A 26335-nucleotide genomic window follows, 5' to 3' on the forward strand; every position below is an offset into this window, starting at 1 on the left:
TGAATTCCAAAAAGCTTAAATCACATGCCCTGCCATACCCTCATTAATAAGCACTTCCTATTTTTTCTTGCCCCACTACCAACTAGTAATTGCTTTCAGTTTTTCTGTATTTGCAAGAAGTGTATGTGTTTTAATCAGGATCTTGGTAGGTAGCTCAGGCCTCAGTCTGGCACTGAACTCCCTATTCAGCCCAATCCTCGGCCTCTCAGGCTTTAAACTAGGATTACAAGCATTCGGCAATAGTCACAGCTAAGCGTCTTACATAGATGGGACCACATAATATATAGCCTTATGAACCTGCCCTTTCACAACCCGTCCTTTTGGTTGGGTCTGAGCCTCTGAAGGCTGAGTGGTCTCTGAAGCCATCTCCCTGGCCTGCTTTCTCTTGTTTTGGAGATTCTCAAGCTGCATTTGGTGTCAGGACATTATCATCTTGTATTGATCTTACACTACTGTGTGTACACAGCAAATTTGATTTACTCATTCATAGCCATATTTGGGCCGATCCACTCTTAACACATATACTCAAGGCAGAAAGTTAACACGTGAACAGCTTTTCACGTGTAAACCAAACCATCGTCTTTCACATTGGTACATTAGTTTCTCTTTTCAGGTTGAACAGTGACACCTAAGACTCCTCTTACATCACCGGACTGTTCTACTTTCTTCTTGGAAGCCACCGGCAGATGCATATTCCTATTGCAAAGGATAGAAGCAGTGCACGTTCGTGTGGCGACACTGCCCCGCGACTCTCCGGACAACTCTCGCAGGCAAATCCTGAGGGGCGGGGAAATGCAACCAATCCACGAATGTGTTCGGAAAGCGGGGCTCCGCAGTGGTTGATAAAGTATAATGACATACCCGCCATCCAATCCTCAAGCGAAGGGCTGGGCTACAGTCAGCTGGTGAAACCACCTGACCCGAGCCTGGAGCCGGAAACTACCTATCCGGCAGACTGCTTACACTGCACCTACGGCTGCGATGGTGAGTGTGGACGCATGCGCGGGTGTGCACGCCTGCGGTTCCGCGTCCCTGTTTTCCGAGCTTCTGTTGCCACCTTATGGCTTGCATTTCACTGTCACCTCCAGTCCACCCTGGGACCGAAAGGGAACAGAGATGGGAGGGAAGCGACAGGGAGGGCTGGAGAAGGAAGGCTCCGCTACCGGGTGTTCTGCAGCGGGGGAGTAGTCTAGATGGCACAAGGGGCGGGGCATAAGGGGACTGGAGTGGGAAGGGACATGAGGAGGGGTTGAGGGGCTAGGAAGGCCTCCTGGGTCACCTACATGACAAGTGGAAGAGCTCAGAGGTCCAATAGTGACCGTGGATGGAGACTCAGTGTTACAAGCCATTATGAGGGCCTTGGAAGGCTCATATCCAGGAGGGAGATGGGTTTGCAAGGCTGTCATGATTCTCCTTGTCTCTTTACCCTCTAGACTTCCGCACTGACCCAAGGGCTGGAGCGAATCCCAGACCAGCTTGGCTACCTGGTGCTGAGCGAAGGTGCAGTGCTGGCGGTGCGTTGTGGGAAAGCAAAGCGTGGGGTGGAGGGTGTGTGTGTGTGTGTGTGTGGGGGGGTCCTTTGGGGACACACAGCCCAGAAATCCCTTCAAATATTTCCAAGTTGTCTCTTTTTGTCTTCTCTGTGGTTCCTTGCTTGCCATATAGTAAGCTTTATGTAGTATTTGGATATGTGGTATAAAAGCTAATTACCAAAAGGTTGGGGAGGTAGCTTAGTACGGAGAATGAGTTGCCTAGCATGCACAGAGCCTTCTCTTCAATCCCAATACTGCATAAAACCAAACAGAGTGTAGTCCCAGCACTTGGAAGGTGGAAACAGTGGGTTAGATGTTCAGGCTTATCTTTGGCTACATATCAAATTCAATCACAACCTGGACTACATGTAACTCAGCCTCAAAAAACAACAAACAAACCATTACCCAAGTTATACAATTAGTTAGTTAGTTGTAGTTTGTTTTTATTTGTTAAATTCTTGTAGGGACGCACGTATGGGTGCCACAGGGGGTGAAAGTTCGAGGACACTTTGGAGTGAATTCTCCTGCCATGTGGGTCTTGAGGATTGAACTCAGGTCATCAGGCATTGAGGCAAGCACTTTTATGCTCTGATCCATTTTTGCCTGCCTCTAGAATTTTGGGGGGTGAGGTGGGGTGGGGTGGGGGCAAGACTTCTCTAGAGGCAGGAATTGAGCTACGCTGCAAGGGCAGAAAATTGTGAAAGAGAAAAGAACCCTCAGGGTTGGGAGCCGGGCATGCTTGCCTGAGTGTGCCAGTGCCCGAGTTGGCCGTGGTTTTGTGTTGAAACCATTTGAAGAGGAAGGATGCTGTGGTAAGACTGATACTGAACTTCCTGCGGCTAGCTTCAACATCTTTCGACAAATCTTGAGGGTTAAAGGGTTTTAAAACAACTGTGACTCACAGAAATGGTGTAGCACAAGTGTCCCAGGAGAGCCATATAAGCAGGAAACTGGACTGGTAGCAGTGAGGAGCAAGGACAGAAGACATTTTAGCTTATGTTTTTAGTGCCTGCACGGGTGTGTGCCCATGCATGTGCTGAAGCCATTGTAGGGCATTAGAGACCCACTCTCACCACTCTCTCTGCCTTATTCCTTAAGGCAGGGTCTCTGAACCCGTACCTAGACTGGCGGCCTTGAGCAAGCCTCAGCAGTCCACATGGCTGTACACCCACAGTGCTGGGATTCCAGGTGTGAGTGTGGTCATTCCTGACGGATTTGAACTCAAGTCCTCTTGCTTGTACAGCAAAAACTCTTATCCACTGAGCCACCCCCACAGCCCAGAGATAATTACTAGGTAAAGTACTTCTACATGTACTCTACCTTTCTGAAGTACTTATCCAGTAGGACTCTGAACAGGGGAAACCAGAAAAATACTATGGTACCTGAACAAATAAGACATCAAGAAAGGAAGCTGACCAAGGAGGTAGCTAAGGAGAATTTTGATGGCCTGACTGTAGACACCGAGTGAGATGGAATGCTATCGGTTGTAGTACATTTATTATGTAGGCACTGTTATGTTTTCATTGTTTTCTCATGAGACTTTCACAAGCGCAGAATATAGGCCCAGTATACAGCTGGAGATACCGAGAGCAAAAGGAACTAAATCTAGTTAAGGACCCATTTAGAAGCGGTGGGAAGAGGATGTTGAAACAGTCTGTTCTACTGTCCAGAGGACGTCTGGACTACTGTCTTGTTATTTGCCCAAGGGTTAGCCAGAGGGAAAACTTTAAAGACAAAGTGGGTGTTTCTGCTTCATAGCCTACAGACAGGACAAGTGGGAAGACTGAGTAACAGGTAGAACCTTCAAAGACTGAGCAGTTAGCTCAGTGATATAACATCTGCCTAAAATCCTTCGTGAGGGGCTGTGGGCGTGGCTCAGTAGTAAAACACTTGCCCAGGAGTCTCCCACTGAGGCGCTGGGGGTGTGGCTCAGTGGTAGAGCCCCTGCCTAGAATCCCCCAGTGAGGGGCTGGGGTGTGGCTCAGTGGTAGAGCCCCTGCCTAGAATCTCCCACATGAGGGACTGGGGACCTGATCACTTGGTGATCATACTCTAGGTTTTGACCCCTCACATGGCTATCAAATGAAGCCTGGCATTTCAGAATGAGAAACAAGATGGCACAAGGAAAGACAGCACCATCATAAAGGGGTTGTAGGTGGTATTTTTCTGAAGCTGGGTAATTTGGGACTACGGGCAAGTATAAAGGGAGATCATAAGTATAGGAGGCAGAGGTCCTGTGCCTTGAATTTGTTCCTAACTCTGATGTCTGTCTTTTGCTCCTACCCTCCTTCATCCACACACAGTCATCTGGGGACCTTGAGAACGATGAGCAAGCAGCCAGTGCCATCTCGGAGTTGGTCAGCACAGCCTGTGGCTTCCAGTTGCACCATGGCACGAACATCCCTTTCAAACGCCTGTCTGGTGAGCTCCTGCCTTTGGTGGGGGGGTTTCTTTTAGCGGCCTCACTGCTCAGGGAAGGAATTCCTGGCTCCATTCCACCAACTCCCACTTCCTCCTGTAGTCCCTGGTTCAACTACTGCTTTCATACTAGGTCCCTCTAGGATGAGTACAGAGCAATAAGGACAAGGGGTTGCTTTGTCCTATGCCAATTCTTTTTTTTTTTTTTTTTTTTGTGACCCTCCTTGGTGACCACTGTACCCACTAACTCCTGCTCCCTTCCCTCTGCAGTGGTCTTTGGTGAACACACGCTGCTGGTGACTGTGTCAGGACAGAGGGTGTTTGTAGTGAAGAGGCAGAACCGAGGTCGTGAACCTATTGATGTCTGAGCTATAAAAGGCACGGGCTGGAGAAGAAGCCTGCCTCTGGGGCCTGTCCCCGGGGTGTGGGGGTGGGGAAGCATACCACCTTCTGCTGTCCTTGCTGGAGTTGGGCTTGTGCTCACTACCTCCTTCCTGACCCCCCACCTGAGCGAGGCACCAGGCTTAAGAGACTTCTACGCTAAGGGACTAGGGGAACTATGACTAGGGGGACCCCTTTTCTTCCCTTCTGCCTAATAAACACTAGTCCAACCTGTCTAGGGCTCAGGATGTGTGCACAGAATGGTTTGTCTGGGTGGGGGTGAGGTTACACCTTGTGCCTATCATCGACTTTCTAGGGAGACAGCTATACCTCAGTCAGTGGGCCAGGATCACCACCAGGCATCATAAAACTGACAACTGGAGACAGGTGCGATGGTGCACATCTGTAAGTAAAACTAGGAACCAGAGAAGCATACATACATAGGAAGGCAGCTGTTTGCAAACTGAAGACCATCTCCCTCGTGGTCAACACACAGACAAACTCATACTCCCTCCCAAACAGCTTTTAATAGTTTTACTTCAGCTGGAAGATGTAGTCAGAGAATAAGTTACAGGAACAGACAAAAACAGAAAACAAAAACAGAACTTAAAGTGCTTCAGGCTGCCAACGTAAACATGAGGGGCAGAAAGAGGCCATCCAACCCCTGAGACAGGAGAGTCATTGTCCTGGGTCCCTTTACCACTACCACCCTCTAATCTCAGCCCTGCGGGTGAGTGCAAAGGAACAGCAGCGGCAGTGGCAGGGAGGCTTGAACACGAGTGAGAGAGGATACTCTGTAAACTGGACGAAGGACAGGACAAGGGAGCTCCCGCAGCCCTTGCCCTGCTGGGGTGGGGCCAGCCCTCCCCTCGCGCACCCCCCCCCCCCCGAACTTATGGAATACTGTTGTCTGAGCTGCAGCCACACTGTGATTTCACAGCTTCTGCCCTCATCCCTCACCAGCAGACACAGACAGGCAGCCCTGCAAGGCCTCTCTGCCCACAGTGGGAGGTACAGCCTAGGAACAAGGGACCCTCTGGGGCTTAGGGTTTCTGGCGTGTCCTGTCCGGGGTTGAGCTAGCAAACGGTGCTACTTGACGGGCTCCACCACCAGGACTTTACACTCACGCTTGGCAATCTTATCAAGAGAAAGCACAGCCTTGTCGGGGGGCAGGTAGAGGGGACGGCCGACGGGAGAGGCCACAGGGGGTGTGATGGCCCTGCGTTCCATCACACTGCCTGACCTGGAAGAAGACAGAGGCTGTGGGCTGGCTCTGTGAGAGTATAGCATCCCACTAAGTGGCCTGCTCCTGACCCCAACTCCCAACTCTTGGTCAGACTGATAGCAATCCTAGTCCCTTACCTCATGAGGTGGCTACGGGAAGGCTGCTGGTGGGAGAAAGATTGAGAACGGCCCAGGCTGGCCTGGTGTCTCTCCACCAGGTCTCGGACAGCAGGACTGCTGGGGCTGCTCTTTCGGGACAGGGGCCGGGCTTCAGGCGGAGGGTGGGACACGCTGGCAGTGAACTGCAGCTTCAGTTTCATGTGCTGGCTCAGCTGGATAGGAAGATGCGGACCTCAGACCCACCCTTCCCTGTGCCCAGCCTTCTAGTGCTACCTAAGACGTTAGCTAACCCCTCTAGAAGCAAGAAGCCTCGACTATTCTACCCAACACTGGGCCCACCTCAAAGAGCCCCGTCCTCAGGGCCTGGAAGGCCACACTGAAGGTAAGCGCGCTGCCCTTCCGGGAGAAGCCAAGATTATTGAGGGGTGTGTGACAGACGATGGAGTCTAGGGCTGCCTGCATGGCCCGGCGCTCCTCCTCACACAGCTGCTTTCCTGGGGACAGAAACACATGCTCATCAACACTGGAAAGCTTGCTTCAGCTCCCACAAGTCTTTATCAGCACATGGAGTGTTTAATTGGCAAAGTGCTTTGCCCGGAGTAAACTGAGTAAATGTTATCTTTTGCCGAGGGTTACAGATAACAACGGTTAATGCTGGGTGCTGTGGTCTGTGCTAACCCAGATGGTGTCTGTTAACTGTTAATATGCATAACAAGCCATGAGATGTTACTTCGTAGTTTTAGAGAGGACAGAAGCTCAGAGAGATGAAGGAACTTTCTCAAGATCACAGAGCTAGTAAGCGTGTGTGTGTGTGTGTGTGTGTGTGTGGTGTGTGTGTGTGTGTGTGTGTGTACACGTGTGTGTGTGTCCACTGCCTACCTCGAGTCTCTGTCTGTGATCCTGGATGACTAGCCAGGTACCCAGGAGAGCCAGCCAGGTACTGCAGGTCACCTATTAAGGTAGGGCTGGCACTACTTGGAAGCTGTTCTCACTGTCCTGCCCTTTCCTTTCCCTGTCCCTCCCAGGGGATAAGGTCTCAGCCTGGCAGGTGACCCACCAGCCTGTGCATGTTCCGGGGTCCACACAAGCCTCACAGCAAGGAAGTCTTGGAGGTTGTTGAGCAGCGTGTAGGTGACAGTGAAACGCTCGTAGGTCCGAACAGGGGACTCACAAGAAGCAGTCATCACAAAGCAGGGGCGGTCTAGGCGGACACTGGGCAGGCTAGGAGCAGTGAGAGAGGAGGCTGGATGTACGTGTTAGGCAGAGGTGAGCGGGAGAGCGCCTGGTGGGTCTCCCACGCACTCACCGGTAGTGGGTGTAAATGCTCTGGGTGAAGGGCAGCTTCGGCGTGGACCACTGAACCACGGCAATCAAGGGGACTTCAAGGCCCTGCAGATGGGACAAAGGGAGACTTGGGATGTTCAGAGGCTCGTGGCCTTTCCCTTCCATTGTGTTTTCTTTGAGCCTAGGACTTCTCTCCAACTGCTCATATAGCTGGGGATGACCTGAGCCTCCTGCTACCTCCCAAGTGCTAGGATCCCAGGCGCAATGCCACTATGCCAGATTTATGCAATGCTGAGGGTAGAACCCTGGACTCTATGCTTGCTAAGCAAGCACTCTACCAACCCAACAGTTCCCACAGTGGTCGTCACTTCTGTGATCACACCAGCTCACCTCCTTGGCCCCAGGAGGGGGCTGCTCACCCCCTCTCAGCTGGAACAGGAAGTTGTGTTCCTCCAGGGCACTAAGTGGACAGGGGAAGTAGCCAGATGTTCCAGGAAGCCGACAGAAGGATCCCATGGAGACTTCCCCAGACTGGTGACTAGTTCAGAAGAAAGAAAGGCAGGACATGAGCTTGCCACTTCCCATCTCTGTCCCCAACCACGCCACAGCTCTGCCTCCTGCCCCAGAACCTCACCAGACATTGTCCACCAGCAGCACAGAGCCATCAGGCATGACAGGTAGATAACTGGCATTGAAGTTGGGGAGGATTCGGATATCCCAGATGGAGATCTCTTCCTGGGAAGAGCTATTCAGCACTGTGCGGGAACAAGCCCAGCTCAGAGTAGTGAGAACCCTCCTACCCCAACTCCACCTTTACCTAACATACTGGACCCATTCCCTTGCTGCTAGTCAAGCCTTGCGCCAGCAGATCTGCTCACCCTTGAGCACGGTCAAGTGCTTTCCAGCCACAGTGAACTGCCGGCATTTCAGAACTGGAGGGGGCAGCAGCGTCAATAGGGTGCTCACTGCAGAGAAAGGATGTGGCAGGAAATCAAGACCTCCACATCACAGTGTGGCACCCTCTAATCTACTCCTCTCCGAGCTCCAGCTTTCCCCCTCTCCCCCACCTTGGGCCTTGAAGGCGCTCTGTTCTCCACGGAAAGTCTCCCCAGGAGATCGAGTCTGTAGCAAGCGCAGGTAGCCTTGATCTCTGACTTCTGGTGCCTCGACCTCCCGCTTCCACACGGTCACTACAATCTAGGTACAGGAGCCATCGGACCATGATCACGAGGGGTCTTAAAATGTCATCTGAATTATAGGGCAACAGCCTCAGCTCTGTTATCCTACCTTGGCCTTGGGTGTCCCTGGGGGCAGTCTATCCAGTGAAACGGTGAGTGGGAAGATGACTTCATCTGTGGACACAATCGGTTCTTCCACAGGCAGCTAGGGGTTATATGAAAGGGGTGAAAATGTCAGGATGGCGGCAAAGATTCAGGCTCCTTTAACGTTTCTGCAAGACAGAGCAAGTCTTTATGCCCACCCCTTCTTGAAATCATATGCCTCCCGTCTTAGGTTCCTCTGCAGGACAGGACAATGCTGTCATCTGCCTCCTACATCAGGTCCCTAAGGAATCCATGCTCCAAACTATCTTTCTAGCTTCCAGCAAACCTCCCCTCAGCCCTTGTCACCCAGAGATCCTCACCGTGGTCGCGCCCCCTGAGGTAGCAGGGCCCTGGCCGTGGGTGAGAAGGGGGCTGCAACCTCGAAACAAACCCCCGCCCCCCGGGTCCCCTCCCCCCGGGGGGTCAGCATCCTGGTCGCCGGCGCTGCCGCACCCTGGCAGCGCTCCTCCTGCGCTGACCGAGGCCAGGGCGGCCAGGGAGGTCGCCAGCTCGGTCCAGGCCCCTCGGGATGCCAAGCCCGCGCCGCCCCCAACGCCAGCCCCCACGCTGCCTCGGCAGCGCAGCACCAGCAGAAAGCGGACTGTCTCCCCCAGGTACAGATGGTTGCGCCGGGGCAGCGCCCGGTACCGGCCCGGGTCCCCGGCCAGCTCGGCGCGTGGCGGTAGCGGCACAGCCGGAAAGTACATCGAGTAGTCGCATTGGGACTCCATTGGGTGGGGAGGACGATGCGACCCGAGACCGGGCCGGCAGGGAGCCACGGGACCGGGGGAGCTCGGCCTGCGAGTCCAGACACCGGAGGACCGCGGCTCCGCCCGGCAGGCAGCGGGACACACCAGCCTGGCCCGGAAACCAGAGAAACGAACCCGGAACCTAGACCCAGCAGCGCCAGACCAGGAGTGCGGGCGCTGAATGACTGGAGAGAAAGCGGAAGCGGAAGGAAGGGGGCGTGGCCTCCGAGGCTTCTTGGCTGAGTCGAGGGGTGAGTGCGGGCTGCTGAGGAACCTTTAAGGATGCTAGACTGGCTTCTTTGGGTAGAATTTATTTTTATTTGTCTCCGCCTCCCTCCTTTCCTTTCTTTCTCTTCTTCCCTCTCTCTCTTGCTTTCTTCCCTGACTTTCTCTTTCTGTTCCCTCTCTCCCACGCTTCTTCCCTTTTATGACAGCATTTCTTGTAGCCCGAGCTGGCCTTAAACTTCCTCTAAAGCTGAGGATGAATTCAAATTTTTGCTCCTTTTGCCTCCATTCTCCGGAGCGCTGGCATTACAGGTATGTGCCATCAGGTCTGACTTATGCAGGGCTGGGCGTTGAGCCCAGGGCTTCATGAATGCTAGGTAAGCATTCTGCAAACTGAGCCACACCGCTGCCTTTTTTTTTTCTGATATTTTGTTGTTGTTGTTGTTATTATTGGTGATGTGTGTGTGTATGTGTGTTACTGGAATGCCTGAGCCTCAACCTCATGCTAGCCAGTCGTTTTACCAACAGCTGTATCCCCAGCATTGAGGGAATACTGAAAGAAAAGAAAGACCCCATTACTTAGCCTAATTTCTGTCCAATAAAAGATTCTCCATCACTTCTCCTTTTAGAGCCCTACATAGAACAAAGAACTGGGGGCAGGGGAGATGGCTCTTTGGTTAAGAGCCCTTGCTGTTCTTGCAGGGGACCAGGGGTTGGGTCTCAACACCCACATGGTGGCTCACAATATTTGGTAACTCCAGTTCCAGGAGATCTGTGGACACCAGGTACATTTACACATGTAGGCAAAACACTCATACACATAAAATAAAATAAGTCTAATAACCTTTTAAAAAATAAGTAAACGTTTCGTAGCATTTATTCATCCAACAAATATTTTGATAGTGAAATTAGCACAGCTCCATAACAAATATTTCGTAGAGAAATGGACATATATCATGCCCCAAACTTTCTCTGTGTCGCTGTCATCTTTTGCCCCTCCAGGGGGTTTTGAGGAACTGCTACATGAATCTGTCTTGAGGCTTGAAGTGGCAAAGTTAGGGGTTGGGGGAGGCAACAGATTCTGCTGGGATTTCTAGAGGAAGTCCAGACAACAACAGTCTCATCTTAGAGCAAACTTCCTGTTCCTTCCAAGGGAAATACATACGCACCTAGAGGTCCTCCACCCGTCGCATATGTCCTAATTTGTAGTCTGATACCTATGGGGACAGTAGCCTTGAGGTCTTGAGAGGCGAGGAGACTGTAGGAGGAAACTGCTTAGCATCAAGTTTATCCTTATACTGTAGCTCTGGAGTAGCCAAGCGTTCACATTCCTCTTTGTCTTTCTGGTTTAGTCCACTCTGAAGTACATAGCCCAATACCTTAGCTGAACCAAACTGTAAAGGACGGAGCTTTGCATCAGCGATGTATTTGGGGTCTAAAGCCTCACCTCCCACCAAGCAACGTTTAGCCAGAGCTTCTCTTCGAGCCCGGAGCTCAGCCACAGCACGTTGCAGTCGACTCCTGCCATACTGTTCTATCCGCGCCCACAGACTACGGTTGAAGTGAATATAAAGAGCCCAATCCAAGTTATTCCAAGCTCGGGCCTGTTTGGTTAGCTGCTGATCTTCACCAGTCACCACAGTCTTATTGGCAGTTCTGATAAGACTCTGCTTTTTTCCAGCCTGGGCATTGTGCATGAAGCCCACCACATCGTCCAGACTCCAGCACAGGGCATCTGCCAACAGGACCAGTGACTCATCAAAGTACTCGGCCACCATGACCAGGTCAAAGACTGAGTCCAACCAGGCCAGACCCCATTGGATAAAGGATGAGGGCCTAAAATCTGAGGAGACAAGGCTGGCTGGCTGCTTGTAACTATCAGCAGCTGTGGTAACAGGACGGAAGAGAGTTCCAGGGCTAGCACCGGAAGGTACAATATGTAGCTGGAGAGATTTGGGGTCTCTGGGTAGCTGGGGACTCACTTTCATGGTCTTTGTCTCTGGGGGAGAGGGCAAACCAAAGTCAAACCATAGTAAGTTACGGGCGTAGTGGTTGCCACGGGCTCCGGGTCTGTAGAAGGCTTGAGGATTGGACAGGAAGGCGGCCAAAGACGGTGCCTTTCGGAAAGCCGATGAAACTGATTTGTAATAGGAGAAGGCAGAGCGGGCTAGAGCTGCTGGATCTCGGACAATGGAAAAGAAGAAGCTATCAGAAGGCATGACCTGAAGTACCTGCAGAAGAAAGAAAGAGAGGAAGAGCTTGACTGAGGAGAAAATGAGTCCAAGCTGAGGCTCTGATGAGCCGTCAGGCTCTGCTGTACACCCCCAGTTTCCCCTACTAGCTGTGTGATGTTGGGGAAATTACATAGCACCTCTGAAATTCAATTTGCTGTCTGCAAAAGGAAAGTAGTCAGAGGTTCCCAGGTAATTGAGAATACTCGAAATAACAGCTAGTCAGAAATCTAGAACACAAAGCTCTTACTGGTTATTAATGTCCTTGGGTTTTTGTGTCTTCGTTGGTAGAGAAAACTCTCAAACCTGGGGCTGGGGAGATGGCTCAGTCAATAAAGTGTGTGCCACACAAGCATGAGGACACAAGTTTATATTCCCAGTACACACATAAAAGCCAGACAACAGTGGTGCTCACCTATAAACCCAGGGTTGAGGAGGCAGAGACAGGTAGAACCCTGGGTGCTGACTGGCCCACACTGGAAATCTCTAAGAACCAAACTGTGTTCACCTCTACAATGAAAGTCTATTTGTATTCAGTTCGTGTGTGTGTGTGTGTGTGTGTGTGTGTGTGTGTATGTGTGAGTGTTTGTGTATTGTACTTTTGTGCATATGGACTCAGAGAACCTCATTCCTCAGGCATCATCTACCTTTATTTTCAAGATAGGACCTTTCACTGGCCTGGAACTTATCAACTAGGCAAGGTTGGCTAGTCAGAGAGCCCCAGGGACTCTCCTGTCTCTGTCTCCTTAGTGCTGGGAACACAAGAGCCTGCTACCATGCCCAGCTTTTTTACATGGCTTTTGGGGATAAAATTCAGGTCCTGATGCTTGCATGGGAAGCCTTTTACTCATCTCCCCAGCCTTGCCTCCTTTTGACATGGGGTCACACTTATGTAGTACACCGTGACCTTGAACTCTTGCCTCAGCCACCTGAACATTGCAATTACAGACAGGCAACAACATGGCTAGCACAGAAACTTGTTAAATGCCTTTTCTGGGACACTCTTGGTCACAGCTTCAAGACAGCAGCTGGCCTTGAGGCTCCTCAGGATGGAAGGAGGGAGACACCAGTGGCAACAGCTGTGCTCTCAGGCCAGTCCAAGGTGGCTGCAGCGCATGGCACTTGTGGAACTCCAGAGGAACTTGGGGAACAAAAGACACTCCTAAAGTAGGGCATTGAGGAAGGGTGCTGAAAAACCGGTAAGACTGAAGTCTGGGGTGTATGTTTTATTTCTCAAAAGGTACCTTGACAATCAGGCCAGGTTGGGCTGCAACATGGCCGTTGCAGACTGATTGACATGATATATTAAGAAGCCTTCTGCTCTGATCATGACTTTTATCATGGGACCTAACATTGCTCTAGCACGGTGTTCTTTGGTAATAAGCCTGTCCTTAAGGAAGTTTTAAGAATTACCATCCTAGGGTGGACCGATGGCTCAGTCGTTAAGACATTTTATACCGCACTTATGAGAACTGGTATTCAGATCCCAGCACCCATGTAATGAGCCAGGTATCTCTGCAAATGCCTGTAAGCCTGCCTTCAGTGGCAGCAGAGACAGCCTGAGAACCTTGCCTCATGTTCAGGGAGGGGCCCTGCCTCAAAGAAATAGGCAGAGAATGATAGGGAGAGCCCTGCCATATTCTCCAAGCTTTCTCTCAGGTGGGCAGGCGTCTGCATGGGACACACACACACACACACTAAATCTTGAGATGAAGAAAACAAATTTTGGATCAATCTCCAAAATGCTAATAGGAACCTATTTAGGATTTAAGGGGTTATGTGCATCTGGAAACTATATGAAGAGATGACATTTCATAGAGAGATGATTTAAGAGTGGGGATTTACAACAGAACAGACTGAAAATTACTGAGAAAAAAAATTTTTTAAAGGAGCTATGATTGACTGGAGCGATGGCTCAGTGGCTAAGGAGCTGTGCAAGCGTGAGGGCCTGAGTTTGGATCCCCATGACGCACTGAATAGGGTTGGATGGAGCATTGACTCTTTAATCACCCGTGGCGAGATGGGAGGTGGAGACTCTTGAGTCCCCAGAAGCTCACAGACCAGCTAGCCTGGAGTACACGGCCACCAACTGCAAAAAATGACCCCGTCTCAAATGAGGTGGAAGGAAGGTGAAAACCCACAGCAAGGTTGTCCTTGGACCTCTATCACGTACCACGGTACACACATGCCTGTATCCCAGGAAGGCACACAAACGGCCTACACATGGAAGATTTGTTTTTAGGTACCTTTCCTTCAACTGAATGCTTTTTTTTTTTTTTTTTTTTTTTTTTCCTTTTAAGTAGAAGTTAACTGTCTCTGGCATCCAAAATAACTTCCCAGTTCTACCATGTGTTACTTGCATGACTTTGGCGTTTCACTGATGCTATTAGAGCCTTCCTTTCTTATAGTGTAAGTCTGGATCAGTTTCTCTGGAAGAATGTAGAAGTGCCTGGAACATCGTAGGTAGTAGTCAGTGGTGATGACAAGCAGTTCATCTCAGCTGTTAGAGGAACTTAGTTCAGTGATCCTTGTCATCATCCCAAACTTGACAGTTGTCCCTTGGCATTGCAACAGTGGCCTCTTGCTGCCCCTAACATCCTCACAGTCCTCAGCTGTCTCCTGCTCTGACTTCAGCAAGGGTGTGCTGGGTATGGTGGCTCACACCTGTAATCCTGAGGAAAGAGGATAGCTGAGCGTTTAAGGAAGGCCCAGGGTACATAGCAAGAGCCTATTTCAAAATAAAGTGTTTTGGCAGTTGGCTATTCTTTTCATTGCAATTCTCTCCTGATACACACGTATATACTTTGTGATGGTTTGCTTTCTCTAAGCATGCACAATCTGAGCTGGGGATATAGGCCAGAAGTGCTTGTGTAAAATGCGTGGGAGAGCCCTGGGCTCCATCCCCAGTACTTCACAAAAAGCAAAGCAAAGAAAACTCACCAAGAATGTCTGATGTTTGCCGGGCATTCTGGTTCATACCTATGGTTCTAGCACTCTGAGAGACTGATACAGAAGTATTGCTATAAGTTCTAGGACATTCTAAGCTCATAATGGCAACTTTCTCAAAAAACAAAACAAAACAACAAAAAAAAGGTTTCCCCCTAAAGATTTTCCGAGCTGAAGAGAGTTAGCTCACTTTGTTGAGTGCTTAGCTAGCATGCACCAAGTGCTGGGTTCTGTCCCCTACACTGCATAAACTGATAATTATGGTGCATACCTGTACCCAGAACTCAGGAGACGAGGCAGGACTTCAAGATCATCCTCAGTTACCTAGTAGGTTTGAAGCTAGTCTGAGCTACATGAGCCACATACAGAAGGGGACACACACACACATGCACACACATGCACACACACATGCACACACACACATGCACACACACATGCACACACACACATGCACACACACATGCACACACACATGCACACACGCACACACACACGCACACGGAGGAGAAAGCTGCATGCATAGTAAGTCTTCACTTGTAACCCCCATCTGATAACTCCTTTGAGTTCCTTGCCCACCACAGCAATCTTTCTCTGTTCCTCTAAGTTCTCCTTACCCCTCATGATGCTAGGGTTATAGTGTGAGACGCCACACCCAGTGCTGGTGTGCTTAATTTTCTTTCAGACAAGCGTTTACTTGTTTAAGCTTGTGAGAGAATGTACTATCTCTCACATAAGAAAATTTTGTTGGGGGAAGTTCAGAGTTGGGGGGGTCTCTTTTTGTTGTTGTTTGTTTTTGAGAGAGAGGTCTGGCCATGCAGCTCAGCCTGGCCTTAAACTGTTTTGTTATTTTGAACTCGTGATCCTTCTGCCCTCCTGAGTCATGGGATTAAAAGTGTGTACCACCACACTTGGTTTATGTGGTGCTAAGAATTGAGCCCAGGGCTTTCTGCATGCTAGGCAAGAACTCTGTCAACTGTGCTACACCCCTAGTCTGACCTCCAGTTGCATCCTGTCTCAACTTCTCCAGTTGTGGAATTCTAAAAGTCCAACTATTCTTTATTTTGTTGAGAACTGAACACACACTGATGAGAAGTCTCAAACATGGTGCTTACACATAACTACAGCACTAGGAGAGATGGAGGCAGGGTCCTAGGGGCTCACTGGCCAGTCAGTCTAGCTGAATGAGCAAGTTCCAGGTTCAGTGAGAGACCCTGTCTCAAAAACTAAGATGTAGAGTGACTGAGAAACACATGTGGGATTGACCTCTGGCTTCCATAAGCACTTGTACCCTCCACACACAAATCCCAGTTAAGAGAAGACCCTGGCTCCCAACACCACACCTGCCCCAGAGAAAGGACATTTGTAGGAAGAGCAATAGGAGACCTCACCTTTATGCCCCAGGGTCCAACTTTTGAGTGAACCCCCAAACCATGGCATGGAACCCCTCTCTTCCAGATCTTGGCCACAGGCCTGAGGCATTCTCTTCCCTAGCCTGCCCTCGCTAGACCTCCTCACCTCTTTGAGGTTGAATCTCATGTGATGGCAGAGGATATGGAAAGGCTTCTGAGTATCCGCACTCTGGGGATGGTAGCCTTTGACCTTAGAAGCCTGGAAAAGCTTTGGGTAGCCAAACTGGTAGTGGGCAGGCAGGGCAAAACGTAGCCCCTGCTGGTCCCCATAGCGATGAAGGAGATTGAGCACAGAGCTGCTCCCAGATTTGTGTGTCTTCAAGAACACAAGTCGCTGTCGGGGTAGGCAAGACTTAACAGTTGATCCCAGTGAAGGGACCCAGGACTGTCGGAGCTGCAGTCCAGGTAGTCTGGAAAAAAAAGATAGGGAGGGAAATGTCCTGTCCCTTAGCATTGTGTGGAGCAGGTGGGTCCTTGTAATGAATAGACAGTAGGAACGCCCACCCCCACCCCTGAGGATTTACCCCCAAGAGTCACATTCCCAGGTAGGATCAAGGAAAAGTAGGTTGTGGGGGTGGGGTTTATAGTCAGAGAGGTAGGACAGGCTAGGGACTCACCTCCTCTGGAATGATCCCCCCAGGAACTGGAGGCCAAATCCAATGGTCATGAAGACTCCCAGAGCCACCCCCAGGCTCCGAGGCCTCCAGAGCCTCATGGTCCTGGCAGGAGACAGAGGGCCCATGTGTCACAAGGGAAGTGACATTAAATGGGGACAGAGCCAGGGCCAAGAGCCATGAGTGGCAGAGAGAGCTGGAGATGGCTGTACAGCCGTGGAAGGCACCTTTTGGAGATCAGGGGATCATTCCCCAGGCCTCCTTGCAGCCCTGGTTGAGTCTGCCCCCTGAGTTAGCAGAATTTTGCCTCTGTCAGCGTCTAGAAGGGAAATGAGGGGGAAGGAGAGGAGTCTAAGGAGCTTTTCTTCTTAGACCTGAGGCAGGGATGGGGAGTAGCCTGGTGTGTGTGTGTGTGTGTGTGTATACCTTCTTTATACTGGAACCTTGTAGATAACCTGGCATCTCTTCCTTTTGCTGCCAACCTTGTTTGTCCACTGCCACTTCCTGGCTCTTCAATTGTACTCACCCCCCTTTAAGCACTGGACATTTAACAGGGAAGGAGATAAAGCCAGGACCCAGATCTCAAATGAAACAGACAGTAAATGAGATTGAACCTGTTGGCTCATGATGATAACCTGGACTCACTGTCAAGCCTGGTCCTGGCTGCCTTCTGAGTCTCTCTGTCAATCACAAATAGGAATGAAGAGCCCCCCTTCTTCTGTAGCTAGTACAGGGAGAAACTTTAGGAAGGAATGGAGGACCAGATAGGAACAGGTTGGGTAACCCAGGAGGGACGGGGGCGGTGGACTTAGAGGAGTGCGTGGTGAGCCACTGTTCCTGCTGGCAAGGCTGCTACCTGCTCAGTACATGGAAGACCCTAAGGACTAAAAGGGGCTGATGGAGATGTGGGTCTACAGAGTCCCCATATACACCCCATCTCACTTCATAATCCTAGTTACCAGCACAGGCGGCAAGCAGAAAAGGAGGGGGGTTTTGATTAATTGATTCTTCTTTTCCGGCCTTAAGCTTCCTGATCAATTTGGAGTATAACTCCCTTTTTTCAGATCACACCCTATAATCAAAGATCAAGGTCCTCCCGACATTCTTAAACAGCCTCCTTTCCAGAACTAGCCAGGCTGACCCAAACGGAAAGAATCCAAGCTTGCTATCCAGAGGTCCGCCTCCTTCTGGCAGTATCCCTAGCTCCCTCCCTAACTCCCTCCCCGGAGCACAGCCCCTAGGATTCAGCCGAGAACTCACTCCTCTATCCGGGCTAAACTCGATATCCTACCATCCACCTCGAGCTCCTCATCCCAGCTCTCCCTCTGAAGTTTTGGTGAGTGCTGCATCTGTCTTCAGTCCTTTGTTAAGGGTCTTCTGTGAACCCCTCAAGTCTCCTTCCAGAAATTCAAAGGTCCCTCCACCGGTTCCAGCCTCAGCTTCTTTAGGCACTCACCAGGCCATAAGGAGAGCAGTCAGAAAAAACCAGGTCAGGCTCCCCAGCCACCGCCCGGCTCCTTGGATCAACTTGCCCCACAAACTTTTCTCAGCACCCAGACTCCTCCCCCTCTCCTCCCTTTGTCCCGCCGGTCCAAGCAGCCACTTGCTTGCTTGGGCATTGATCAGTCTCTCTGGGTCTCTTCCCCTCCCTGCCCCTTTACCAGTCCGCTGGGGAAAGATCGCCTAGACTGCCTTTGAAAGATGTCACTTCTACCCTCCTTTCAAGTAGGAATCAATTACATCTTTTTCTTTTGGCTTTCCACAAAACAAGAGATTTATTCAGGTGAAGAGACAGGGAGAGAGACAGAGAGGCTGCCAAGAAGAGCAGCTCTTGCCCTGAAGGCAGGAGCAGTGGTGTGTAATCTAAGGAGGCCTGGTGTTCTGCACATTTTACAGGGACTTCCTCATGTAATTTGTTTGATCTCCAAATTGTTTTTTAATATATTAAGATACTCAGACCTCAGGCTTGGGAAATACGGGGTTGTTCTTTAGAGCTGCTTGCTCCCAAGTGACAGACTCCAAGAGGCAAGAAGCAGGTAGAAATTGGGCCAGTTACAGATGCCCAGGGAAACATAGACTGGAGGAAAAGCACTTGTTGCACACGCGTGCGGACCCAAGTTCAGATCCCTTATAGCCATGTAAAGACACTGGGCTCGGTCACAAGCACATCTTCCCTGTGATTCCAGTGATATGGGAGGATAAAAGGATCACTGGAGCGTTCTGGCTGCCAGCCTAGCATCCGCTTTAGCCAGAATGCCAGTCTCTCCAGGGAATAAGGCAGAGAGATATAGCAAAACACGTCCTCCTCTGGTCTCTGGGAGTGTGTGCGGGCACGCAAACACACACACACACACACACATACACACACAGAGAGCCATACACGTGGTCCAATAAATTCTTTATTTACCAATAGACACTGATATGAACACTGAAATATGAAGTGGAAGTTTGTGATGGATGTGGATGGCAAAGGTCGCTAGATGGGTCCCTCCCCCCGCCCCATACTTAAGAAGCAGATGATTTTAAAAGAGGCAACAAAACTCAGGTTCTACCCTCCTTCCTGTTCTACTGTCAGCACCTAGCTTTATTAGTCCCTAACTCTCAATCCTCCTGCCTCAGCATCCCAAAGAATAATGGGTTTACAGGCAAGTGACATCACTCTCAGCTAGTTTATGTGTCCATTTTCAATACCAGGTACCCCCATGCCAATAGTACCATTCCTCCCCACTTTCAAGTTCCTTCAACCCCGTGTCCCACCCCCCACCCCATCAGTGAGCCCAAAGATTTAAAAGAGCTGAACCATCCTTCCTAAATAAATATCCCCAGTTCCCAAATGAAAAAATAAATATTATGAAACCCATCTACCTCCCACCCCATTAATTGGAAACTCCTGGATTTGGGGCCCCAGCCATTCACCCACAAAGTCCCTTTCTGCCCTCTCTGTAGCCCCCTTCCACTCCTCCTCATGCCTGGCTGAGGGAGGTGGAAGAAAAAGAGCCACTAAGCCTTTTGATGCTAGGGCGCCCCTCCCTCGTTATCGAAGTACAAGCAGGGTCAGGGCTGAGGGAAGGAGGAGGAGGACAAGTGGGGTATGGAGGCCAACAGATGACCCCAGATTCCTGCTTCGGCCCTGGTTGTATCTGGCACTGCCACTTCCTCCTCTCACTCCAAGACCGTCCCTTCGAGGAGGACGAGGTGGCCTTGGAGGCCTGGCTGGGGGAACCACAGGCACTGCCCCAGCTTTCCAGTCGTCTGCATACTGCTGTCCCCCTCCAGAGCCACTGGCATCTTCATCTGTGTAGATGGAGAGGATCAGAGGTAGATGGTAGGAAGGAAGAGCAAGAGATTTCAAATGGAAACTGAGATAAACCATAAGCACATTTTCATATATATGCGTGAAAATGTCAAAATGAAATCTATTACTTTGTATAGTTAATATAAAAAAAGGAGATTCAGAGAGGCAAGAGAAGGACACACAACTGTGAGCGGTGACAGGAATACCAGGAAGGAAACGCATAATCACACACCAGACAAGGAGATGGGAGAAGGCAAGGAGACTGGAAAAGACAGAGCAGAAGAAAAAAAAAAAAAGAGTCGATGGGGATGGCAAGCAGACAAGAAGCCAGAAAACAAAGGTAGAGAAAGGGGGATGGGGAGGGAGGAGGAGTTGGGAGCCAACCTAAGAAAAGTTGGATGTGCTTGGTTCTCTTTTTGGTTAATTTCACGGGTGGGGGTGGGGTGGAGGTGGGGCAGCCCAGTGACAGCACAGCTAGCTTCCCTGCCCCCAGTTCTTTACAATAAGTTTCCTCAGTGTTCTCTGTAGGAATGTTTGTGTCTCCCACCACAGTCAAGGATGGAGACCTTTGAGACAGGCACTTAAGGCTTAAGTGAATAGAAAAGAATGAAGCTAATTAATGTGGGGCGGGGATGAGGGGTGGAAGGGTGGCTAGTGGGGCAATGTGTGGGCCTCGAAGGGGGATGGGCAGGAGTGGAAGCACAGTTGGGGTGGTGTCAAGGAGCAATGGGAAGTTCCAAGAGCAAGATGAGACTTGAGAGGCAATGGGCTGGGCTCCAGAGCTGGCTCATAGCAGTCAGATGGAGGTTAGTGGGCGGGACTTGGGAAGCAATGGACCAGGGCCTGGGTCAAGGGGCCTTGCAGAGTGAGTTTCTGAGCCTCACCCGCATCATGCATGTCAAGATCCTGACCCAGCGCAGCCGCCTTCATTCGAGCAGTAGCTGCTCGGAGATGTAGCCTCCGCCTCCGCGTCGGGACATCGGGACTCGAAGTATCCAACTCCGGGTTGTGGAGCTGCTCATTCAAGGAGCCCACGACCACAGGCGACATATACCTGAGAGCACAGCACCCCGAGGGCTCCGGCTGCAGCCTTCCCTCCTTCCAGACTCCCATAGCCGCCTGAGCCCGAGACTCACCGGCCTCTCCCAACTCCAGTCCAGCAGGGTGCCGTCTCCTGTGAGAGATCTGCCGCCATGCGGGAGTCCCCACATACGGTTACAGGCAGTCCAGCCCAGAAGCCCCGTACTCGGCTAAGTCTCTCCCGGAGCTCCCAAACCTGCCCGACAGAAAACAAAGCTGCAGCACTTGTGAGCAGCTGTCTTGCCACACCCACCAGCCCCGGTGGCTCCACTACCAACCAAGCGGTGCAGATTAGTGCCTGCCGCTGTTGTGGGCCGTTCTTCCTCCGCTGAAGCCCTCCACGACCGGCTAGCCTCTTCTCGGGGTGCTGGTGCTCGCCGGCTGCGGGACTGCACGGGATGGGGGGTCCCACATTCCTGAAACACCTATCATACAGGGAAAGACCTCAAGAGCCACTCTGAAGCCAATCAGAGTGTCCCGTCTCGGAAACTACAGTCCTCTATATGCCTTATTGTTTCTGACACCCACACCTCACCTCCATCCTTCCCTCTCTATACCTTCGCTGACACCTTTACACTGTTTTCCTGTAAGTGCATCAAACCTTCTGAGATCTTCACCCCAATGGACTCAGCAGCCAGTTCAAAGGAAAAGGGTCCTTGGAGTTTCTCAGCCAGCAGCAGGAGACCATCTTGAGGGAAGGGGAGAAAGGGGACAGGGGACAGCTCTGATTTAATATGTTCCCACACATCTCACTGGGGCCTTAAAGGAAAGAGCACTTTGTTTGCTTGTAGGTGGGCTGTGTGACTGCATGAGACCACCCCCCCCCACCTTGTGCTTCCCCCAGTTTGGTTTTAGGCCACCCTCTCCTTACTCAAATGGCCCCCAACCTTACTCAGGACTCCCCTCCATCTAGGGCTTCTTGAGGCCCCTCACCCAGATATCCGCCCCATTCAGGCTCCAGTCCCCTACTGCTGAGGCAGCCATGGGCTACATTGAGGCAGAAGCCCCGGCAGGGCATAAGTGAAGGAACTCCCCGACAAAGAGGGCAGCCAATCAGACGCATCAGGGCCTGTCTGCAGCCTTCCAACACTGGTACCTGTGGGTAGAAAATGGGTCTGGGCATCCATGAACACGCAGGCTATTCTTAGCAAACTTGGTGCTGGGCATAGAGAGGTCAAAGATCCGGCCTGACCCACCTCCCCAGGCTATCTGTTGGAAGCTGGATGTGAACAATTGTGGTTGGTGACCCCATGTGGCACCTGGCGATACCACAGGACTGCTGTGGGACTGAGAAGGGGGGTACCTAGAGAAAAGGTTGCTGATTCTGGTTCACGAGAGGGGTTTGACTAGGATGATACTGAGGAGGAGGTGGTAAGGAAAGATTCAGGGCCAAGAGTGAGCTTAGGCTGAGGAGAGAGGAAGGAGGCAGGAGGTGAGGCTGGGGACAGGACCAGTGATGAAGAGAGATCTTCAGTAGCAGGGAGGAAGGAGGGGACATTGAGGGGTTCACTCCAATCTCAAACTGTTATAGAAAGATCAGCAGAAGGCATGTGGGTCACCAGAGGGAGGACCAGAAGTCCCAGGAGATCATGTCAGACACCCCGGGGAGGCCTGACTCTGGCCTTCCTTCCTGATGTCCTCTGGAACACCAGAGCCCAGGAACAGATAAGGAAGGGACAGCTCTAGGCCTCTCCTGCCAGATGGTGCCTGTCTTCTTCACATCCTGGGCTCTGTCCATATTCAGGGCCCCTCTAACCTTAAGTGCTTCGCTGACCACATTTCTTCCAGTCTCCAGACCCTGGACCAAGGCCCGGGCTGCCACCAGTGCCCTGGATATCTGGAGGAAAAGAAGATGAGAAAAAACAAACAAACCCACAAAAATTATCAGTTAGTCAAAACTGGAGTGAGAGACAGAAGGAGGTTGAGTTTGTGGGATTAACTTGGGGAGGGTACACTGTTGGGTGATACAGAGAGGGGGAATTCAATAGGCCCAAAGGAATTGTGGTCTAGAAGGGCTGGGTGTTTGGAAAGAGCTAGTAGGGTAGAATATGTATCAGAACACTGAACCTAAAGTTAGAAGACTGAGGGTGTGAGCTCCTGCATCTCTGCTTATTGGCTTTGAGACTTGCTTGGGAGCCCCATTTTTATCCTCTGTAAAATAAGGATGCTCTCATTTACCTCAAACAATTATGGTGATAATTCAATGTGATACTGTAGGTGAAAATGATTCCCAACTTTGGTGGCCATTCTTATTTCGTTGACCCACGGGAAGTTACCATGTTAGGATTAGAGAGGTGTTGGCAGAAAGTAGCTGAGGGTGGAGGGCCAAGTGTATATATAAAAGTAGGGCAAAGAATGTAGCTAAAGGAGACCAAGGGGTCAGACATAGGTGACCAGGGCTTGAGATGGGGATCACCAAGTCAGAGAAGGCCAAGATAGAGGCCATGAGGTCAGAGGTGACATGGGAACAAAAGGGGGTGATTGTCTTGGAGGTGACAGTTCATACCATTAGAGGTCACTAAGGGTCGGAGGTTGCTGAAGTTCAGGTTGTGGGACCTCCTCACCTGTAGGCGGAGGCGGCGGGGTGAGTCTCCGAAGGGCTGCAGAGAGCCATCAGCAGTTGAAGTAAGCCGAGTAAGACAGAGCAGGAAGTCAGGAGGGAAACTGTATTGTGGGTGCAGCAAAGGGAAGGCTCTCTCCAGGAGCTGTGCCCAGAAATCCGCCAAGGTGTCATCTAACCCCTCGCCAGACTTCTCATAGTAGTCCCGCAGGCCGGAAAACAGGCTATTGAAGATGACGGCGTGCTGGGAATACAGGCGACCATAGGAATGCGAGAAGAGCTGAGCCAAAGAATGCTGGGATATAGACAGCATCTCCCGAAAAAACTCTAACAAAGGTGGAGGGATGAGAAGAGGGAACAGAGACAGGGAGAGCAGGGAAAGGGCAGAGGCAGGAAGGAATGAGGAAAAGAAGAGGCAAAAGAATTAGAAGCTGAGTAAGCTGGCAGACTAGGAACAAGGAAGGGCAGGGTCCTGTAGAGAATGTGGAGTGGGGATGGGAAATAAGCAGGGGATTCTGGGGTGGGTGGTGGTGGCCTAGCTATGACTGCAGGAGGTGGGAATAGGAAACGGGGTGCATAAACACAAAGAGGTGTGAAGCACATCTGGGAACCCCCCAAAGGTCCTCACCATTAAACTTTCTATGCCGGGCAGCCAGTGTGTGAATCAGGAAAGAGCCACTGTCCTCTACCAGGCCACGGAATGTGACTTCAGCATCCCTGATCAACTTCTGCTCTGTCTCACTGGAACAGCAGGTGTACTCCTGAGGACAGACTTGAAGGTGCTCACCTGCGCAGAGGAGACAGGGAGGAGGACTGGATGGCAAGAAGGGATATTAGGAATCTCCTTTCATCCCTCGCCTATCTCTGGGGGCTGATTTTTGTCTTCCACCTGCCCGGTTGCTTTTTCCTTTGTTTGCCCCTTCAGCCCTACCTGAACCCTCTTTTATTGTCCCTCACCCATCTCAGCTTCACTCCTATTTGTAATGGGATCATCTATTGAACAGCTGCTTTGAGGGCCATATTAGTGACCAGAGGGTCTTCAGGTAACCCTCCCCAACACTGCACAACCCACTCCTCCAGGGACTTATGGGACAACTATGGAATGAAGAACGGGATTTGTAGGGGTGGGGCTACTTGGTAAGCAAGAAAGTATTGTCATAGAAGCTCACAGGAATTGCAAGGCGATTTCTGGCTGTTAGAAAGACACTAACGGGTGTGCTAATTACAGAGAAGGGAATTCCTTGGGTGGGGACTGAATGAGAGTTATTATATGAGCAGCAGGTTTATTGTGATCCCGGGAAGGAAGTTACTGGAGAAGAAAGATGCTCAACAGATGAAACAATCATCATAATGGTCACTGAAAGGAAAGAGTTATTGTGAGATGGGGAGGACCCGTCCCCGCCCCTTCCCACCCCGACTCTTCCCTCTTTCTTCTCACCTGAGATGAGGGAGGGAGGGATTAGGTTTAAGCTATATCCCCGGGCCCCCAGCACCTGCCGAGTCTCTGCACAACTCCGGACGACCTTTGCCTCACTCCCATGTCCCGGCCCTAGACCCGGACACAGATGGAGCAGCAAAAGCAGGAGAGGTCGCAGCGCAGACATAGGTGCTCTCCTCCCTGGGACGGGGCAAAGTGGGTCCTAAGGAGGAAAGAAGAGTCCGCGGAACTCTAGAACCCCGTTCTCGGCCGCGGGACGTCTCGAAGAAAAGAATAGGAGCGTGTCCCCTAAAACTGAACAACCCCAGCACCGTAGCAGGACCAGGAGGCATCTGCGGAGACAATGGGAGCCGGGGAGCGGGACAGGGGGCGGGGCCCGAAGCGGTAGCCCGCCAATGATAAGAAGAAGCCGGCCCCAGGGGCGGGGACAGGGTAGCCGTGAAGCCAATGTGGAACGGCAACTCGGCAGGGGCGGAACACGGCCCGCACGGCGGAGGCTGGCAGGGGTAGGGGTTGTGGTCTTGAGAAGGGGCGTGGTATTTTGCTCGAAAGGCGGGGTTTGGGTGAAACTGAGCCAATTGCAATTGAAGAGCCGGACTGAAGGCAGCAGCAAACGCTCAGCCAATGGAAGGGGACATAGGAGTAAAGGAGGCGTGACCAGGATGGAGCGACTCCGCACGCGCTGGAGCCCACGTGACAGGACTGCACAGCTACATGCCTGGCGGCTGCTCGAAGCCAAGCGCGCTGAGAGGCAGGAACGTGGTTAGCACGAGCTCGCGCTGCGCCAAGTCTCGCGACACTTCTCAGCCGCGCGAAGACCAGTTAATCTCGCGCCTGCGCACGGCTTATCCCGTGCCTTCCCGCGTTTTTTTCTAAGGCTTAACCGCCCGCCACCAGAGGAAGAAGAGCAGCTGCGGCGGGCGTCTCGCGACCGAGGTGGGATGTCCACTGAGACCTGAAAGGACCTCTGAGGTGGTGACCTTTCTTCAGCCGTGTTCATCTAAAGGTCATTCTTCCAAGTTCAAACTGTGAGGTTGCCCCTTTGGACCCATAAATAGGCAGCGTTCCAACCCCCTGTCTCCACTGAGGTCTGTAGCTCTGTCTCGTGTCCGCTATGGAGGCCGGAAACCCTTTTTTTTTTTTTCGAGACAGGGTTTCTCTGTGTAGCCCTGGCTGTCCTGGAACTCACTCTGTAGACCAGGCTGGCCTCAAACTCAGAAATCCACCTGCCTCTGCCTCCCGAGTGCTGGGATTAAAGGCGTGCGCCACCACGCCGGGCCCGGAAACCCCATCTTCTGATTCAGAGAGATAAGCAGCCTCATAAACGGAAGACACCCTGCTCCCTCCTCCCCCACAGCCCAAATAAGCTTGGGGTCAACCTTATGCAGCGCGCTTTCTGGAAGTAGAGAACGCGCTTTACTCGTTGGAATGTTTGTGGCTTAACTCAAATGACACCTCTGCTTCCGGATCACGAATAGCCTCCCATTTCCTGTAGAGTCAGACAAT

At 51.4% G+C, this 26335-nt stretch overlaps 5 protein-coding genes and 1 long non-coding RNA gene across 24 annotated transcripts in view; 3 read left to right on the plus strand and 3 right to left on the minus strand.

The window, feature by feature from the left end:
* The first annotated feature begins 662 nt into the window (after window positions 1-662).
* Window positions 663-4576, plus strand: Lamtor4 (late endosomal/lysosomal adaptor, MAPK and MTOR activator 4). Its single transcript, NM_001081108.2, has 4 exons — window positions 663-984; window positions 1434-1514; window positions 3836-3953; window positions 4221-4576. The coding sequence occupies exons 1-4, from the start codon at window positions 982-984 to the stop codon at window positions 4316-4318; spliced, it is 300 nt and encodes a 99-aa protein (NP_001074577.1). The 5' UTR covers window positions 663-981; the 3' UTR covers window positions 4319-4576.
* Window positions 4577-4838: 262 nt separating this feature from the next.
* Window positions 4839-9242, minus strand: Map11 (microtubule associated protein 11). Of its 3 annotated transcripts, none has more exons than XR_003955636.1 (11): window positions 8603-9242; window positions 8248-8343; window positions 8028-8157; window positions 7839-7925; window positions 7595-7715; window positions 7351-7498; window positions 6983-7065; window positions 6734-6919; window positions 6016-6170; window positions 5695-5888; window positions 4839-5575 (listed from the first exon to the last, which is right to left on the minus strand). XR_003955636.1 is itself a non-coding variant. In NM_153161.3 (11 exons), the coding sequence occupies exons 1-11, from the start codon at window positions 9011-9013 to the stop codon at window positions 5422-5424; spliced, it is 1743 nt and encodes a 580-aa protein (NP_694801.2). In that variant the 5' UTR covers window positions 9014-9233; the 3' UTR covers window positions 4839-5421. The 3 variants fall into 3 exon arrangements, 1 of the variants encoding a protein (NP_694801.2); NM_153161.3 differs by having other exon boundaries at window positions 6734-6897; window positions 8603-9233; XR_001784686.2 differs by lacking the exon at window positions 6734-6919.
* 6330418K02Rik (RIKEN cDNA 6330418K02 gene) lies at window positions 9226-11842 on the plus strand. The gene is made up of 3 exons (NR_045821.1): window positions 9226-9282; window positions 10938-11186; window positions 11408-11842. It is a non-coding gene; the product is annotated as an RIKEN cDNA 6330418K02 gene (long non-coding RNA).
* Window positions 10099-18238, minus strand: Gal3st4 (galactose-3-O-sulfotransferase 4). Of its 7 annotated transcripts, none has more exons than XM_017320935.2 (4): window positions 17748-18232; window positions 16460-16775; window positions 15949-16252; window positions 10099-11487 (listed from the first exon to the last, which is right to left on the minus strand). In XM_017320935.2, the coding sequence occupies exons 2-4, from the start codon at window positions 16582-16584 to the stop codon at window positions 10474-10476; spliced, it is 1443 nt and encodes a 480-aa protein (XP_017176424.1). In that variant the 5' UTR covers window positions 16585-16775; window positions 17748-18232; the 3' UTR covers window positions 10099-10473. The 7 variants fall into 7 exon arrangements, with proteins under 7 accessions (XP_017176424.1, XP_006504645.1, XP_006504642.1 ...); XM_006504582.3 differs by having other exon boundaries at window positions 16460-16561; window positions 17748-17904; XM_006504579.4 differs by lacking the exon at window positions 17748-18232 and adding an exon at window positions 16883-17627.
* The window catches only part of Stag3 (stromal antigen 3), a 39884-nt gene continuing 31243 nt past the window's right edge, over window positions 17695-26335 (plus strand). For 2 of the 6 annotated variants that reach the window (XM_017320971.2, XM_017320972.2), the window contains exon 1: window positions 25323-25835. The gene's annotated coding sequence lies outside the window, so the exon portion shown is untranslated. Of the gene's footprint in view, window positions 17793-25322; window positions 25836-26335 lie in introns of those variants that run through there. The other 4 variants (XM_011240948.3, XR_377146.3, XM_006504596.3 and 1 more) reach the window with 4 other exon arrangements.
* On the minus strand, window positions 18838-25207 carry Gpc2 (glypican 2 (cerebroglycan)). Of its 6 annotated transcripts, none has more exons than XM_006504623.3 (10): window positions 24830-25207; window positions 24020-24178; window positions 23396-23635; window positions 22588-22668; window positions 21765-21927; window positions 21389-21519; window positions 21110-21256; window positions 20888-21027; window positions 20636-20805; window positions 18838-19750 (listed from the first exon to the last, which is right to left on the minus strand). In XM_006504623.3, exons 2-10 carry the CDS (start codon window positions 24020-24022, stop codon window positions 19491-19493), a joined length of 1335 nt encoding a protein of 444 aa, XP_006504686.1. In that variant the 5' UTR covers window positions 24023-24178; window positions 24830-25207; the 3' UTR covers window positions 18838-19490. The 6 variants fall into 6 exon arrangements, with proteins under 6 accessions (XP_006504686.1, XP_006504684.1, XP_006504687.1 ...); XM_006504621.4 differs by having other exon boundaries at window positions 23396-23718; window positions 24020-24748; XM_006504624.2 differs by having other exon boundaries at window positions 22028-22668; window positions 23396-23718; window positions 24830-25206.

Source organism: Mus musculus, chromosome 5 (assembly GCF_000001635.26).
Source record: "Mus musculus strain C57BL/6J chromosome 5, GRCm38.p6 C57BL/6J".
Classification (NCBI taxonomy): domain Eukaryota; kingdom Metazoa; phylum Chordata; class Mammalia; order Rodentia; family Muridae; genus Mus; species Mus musculus.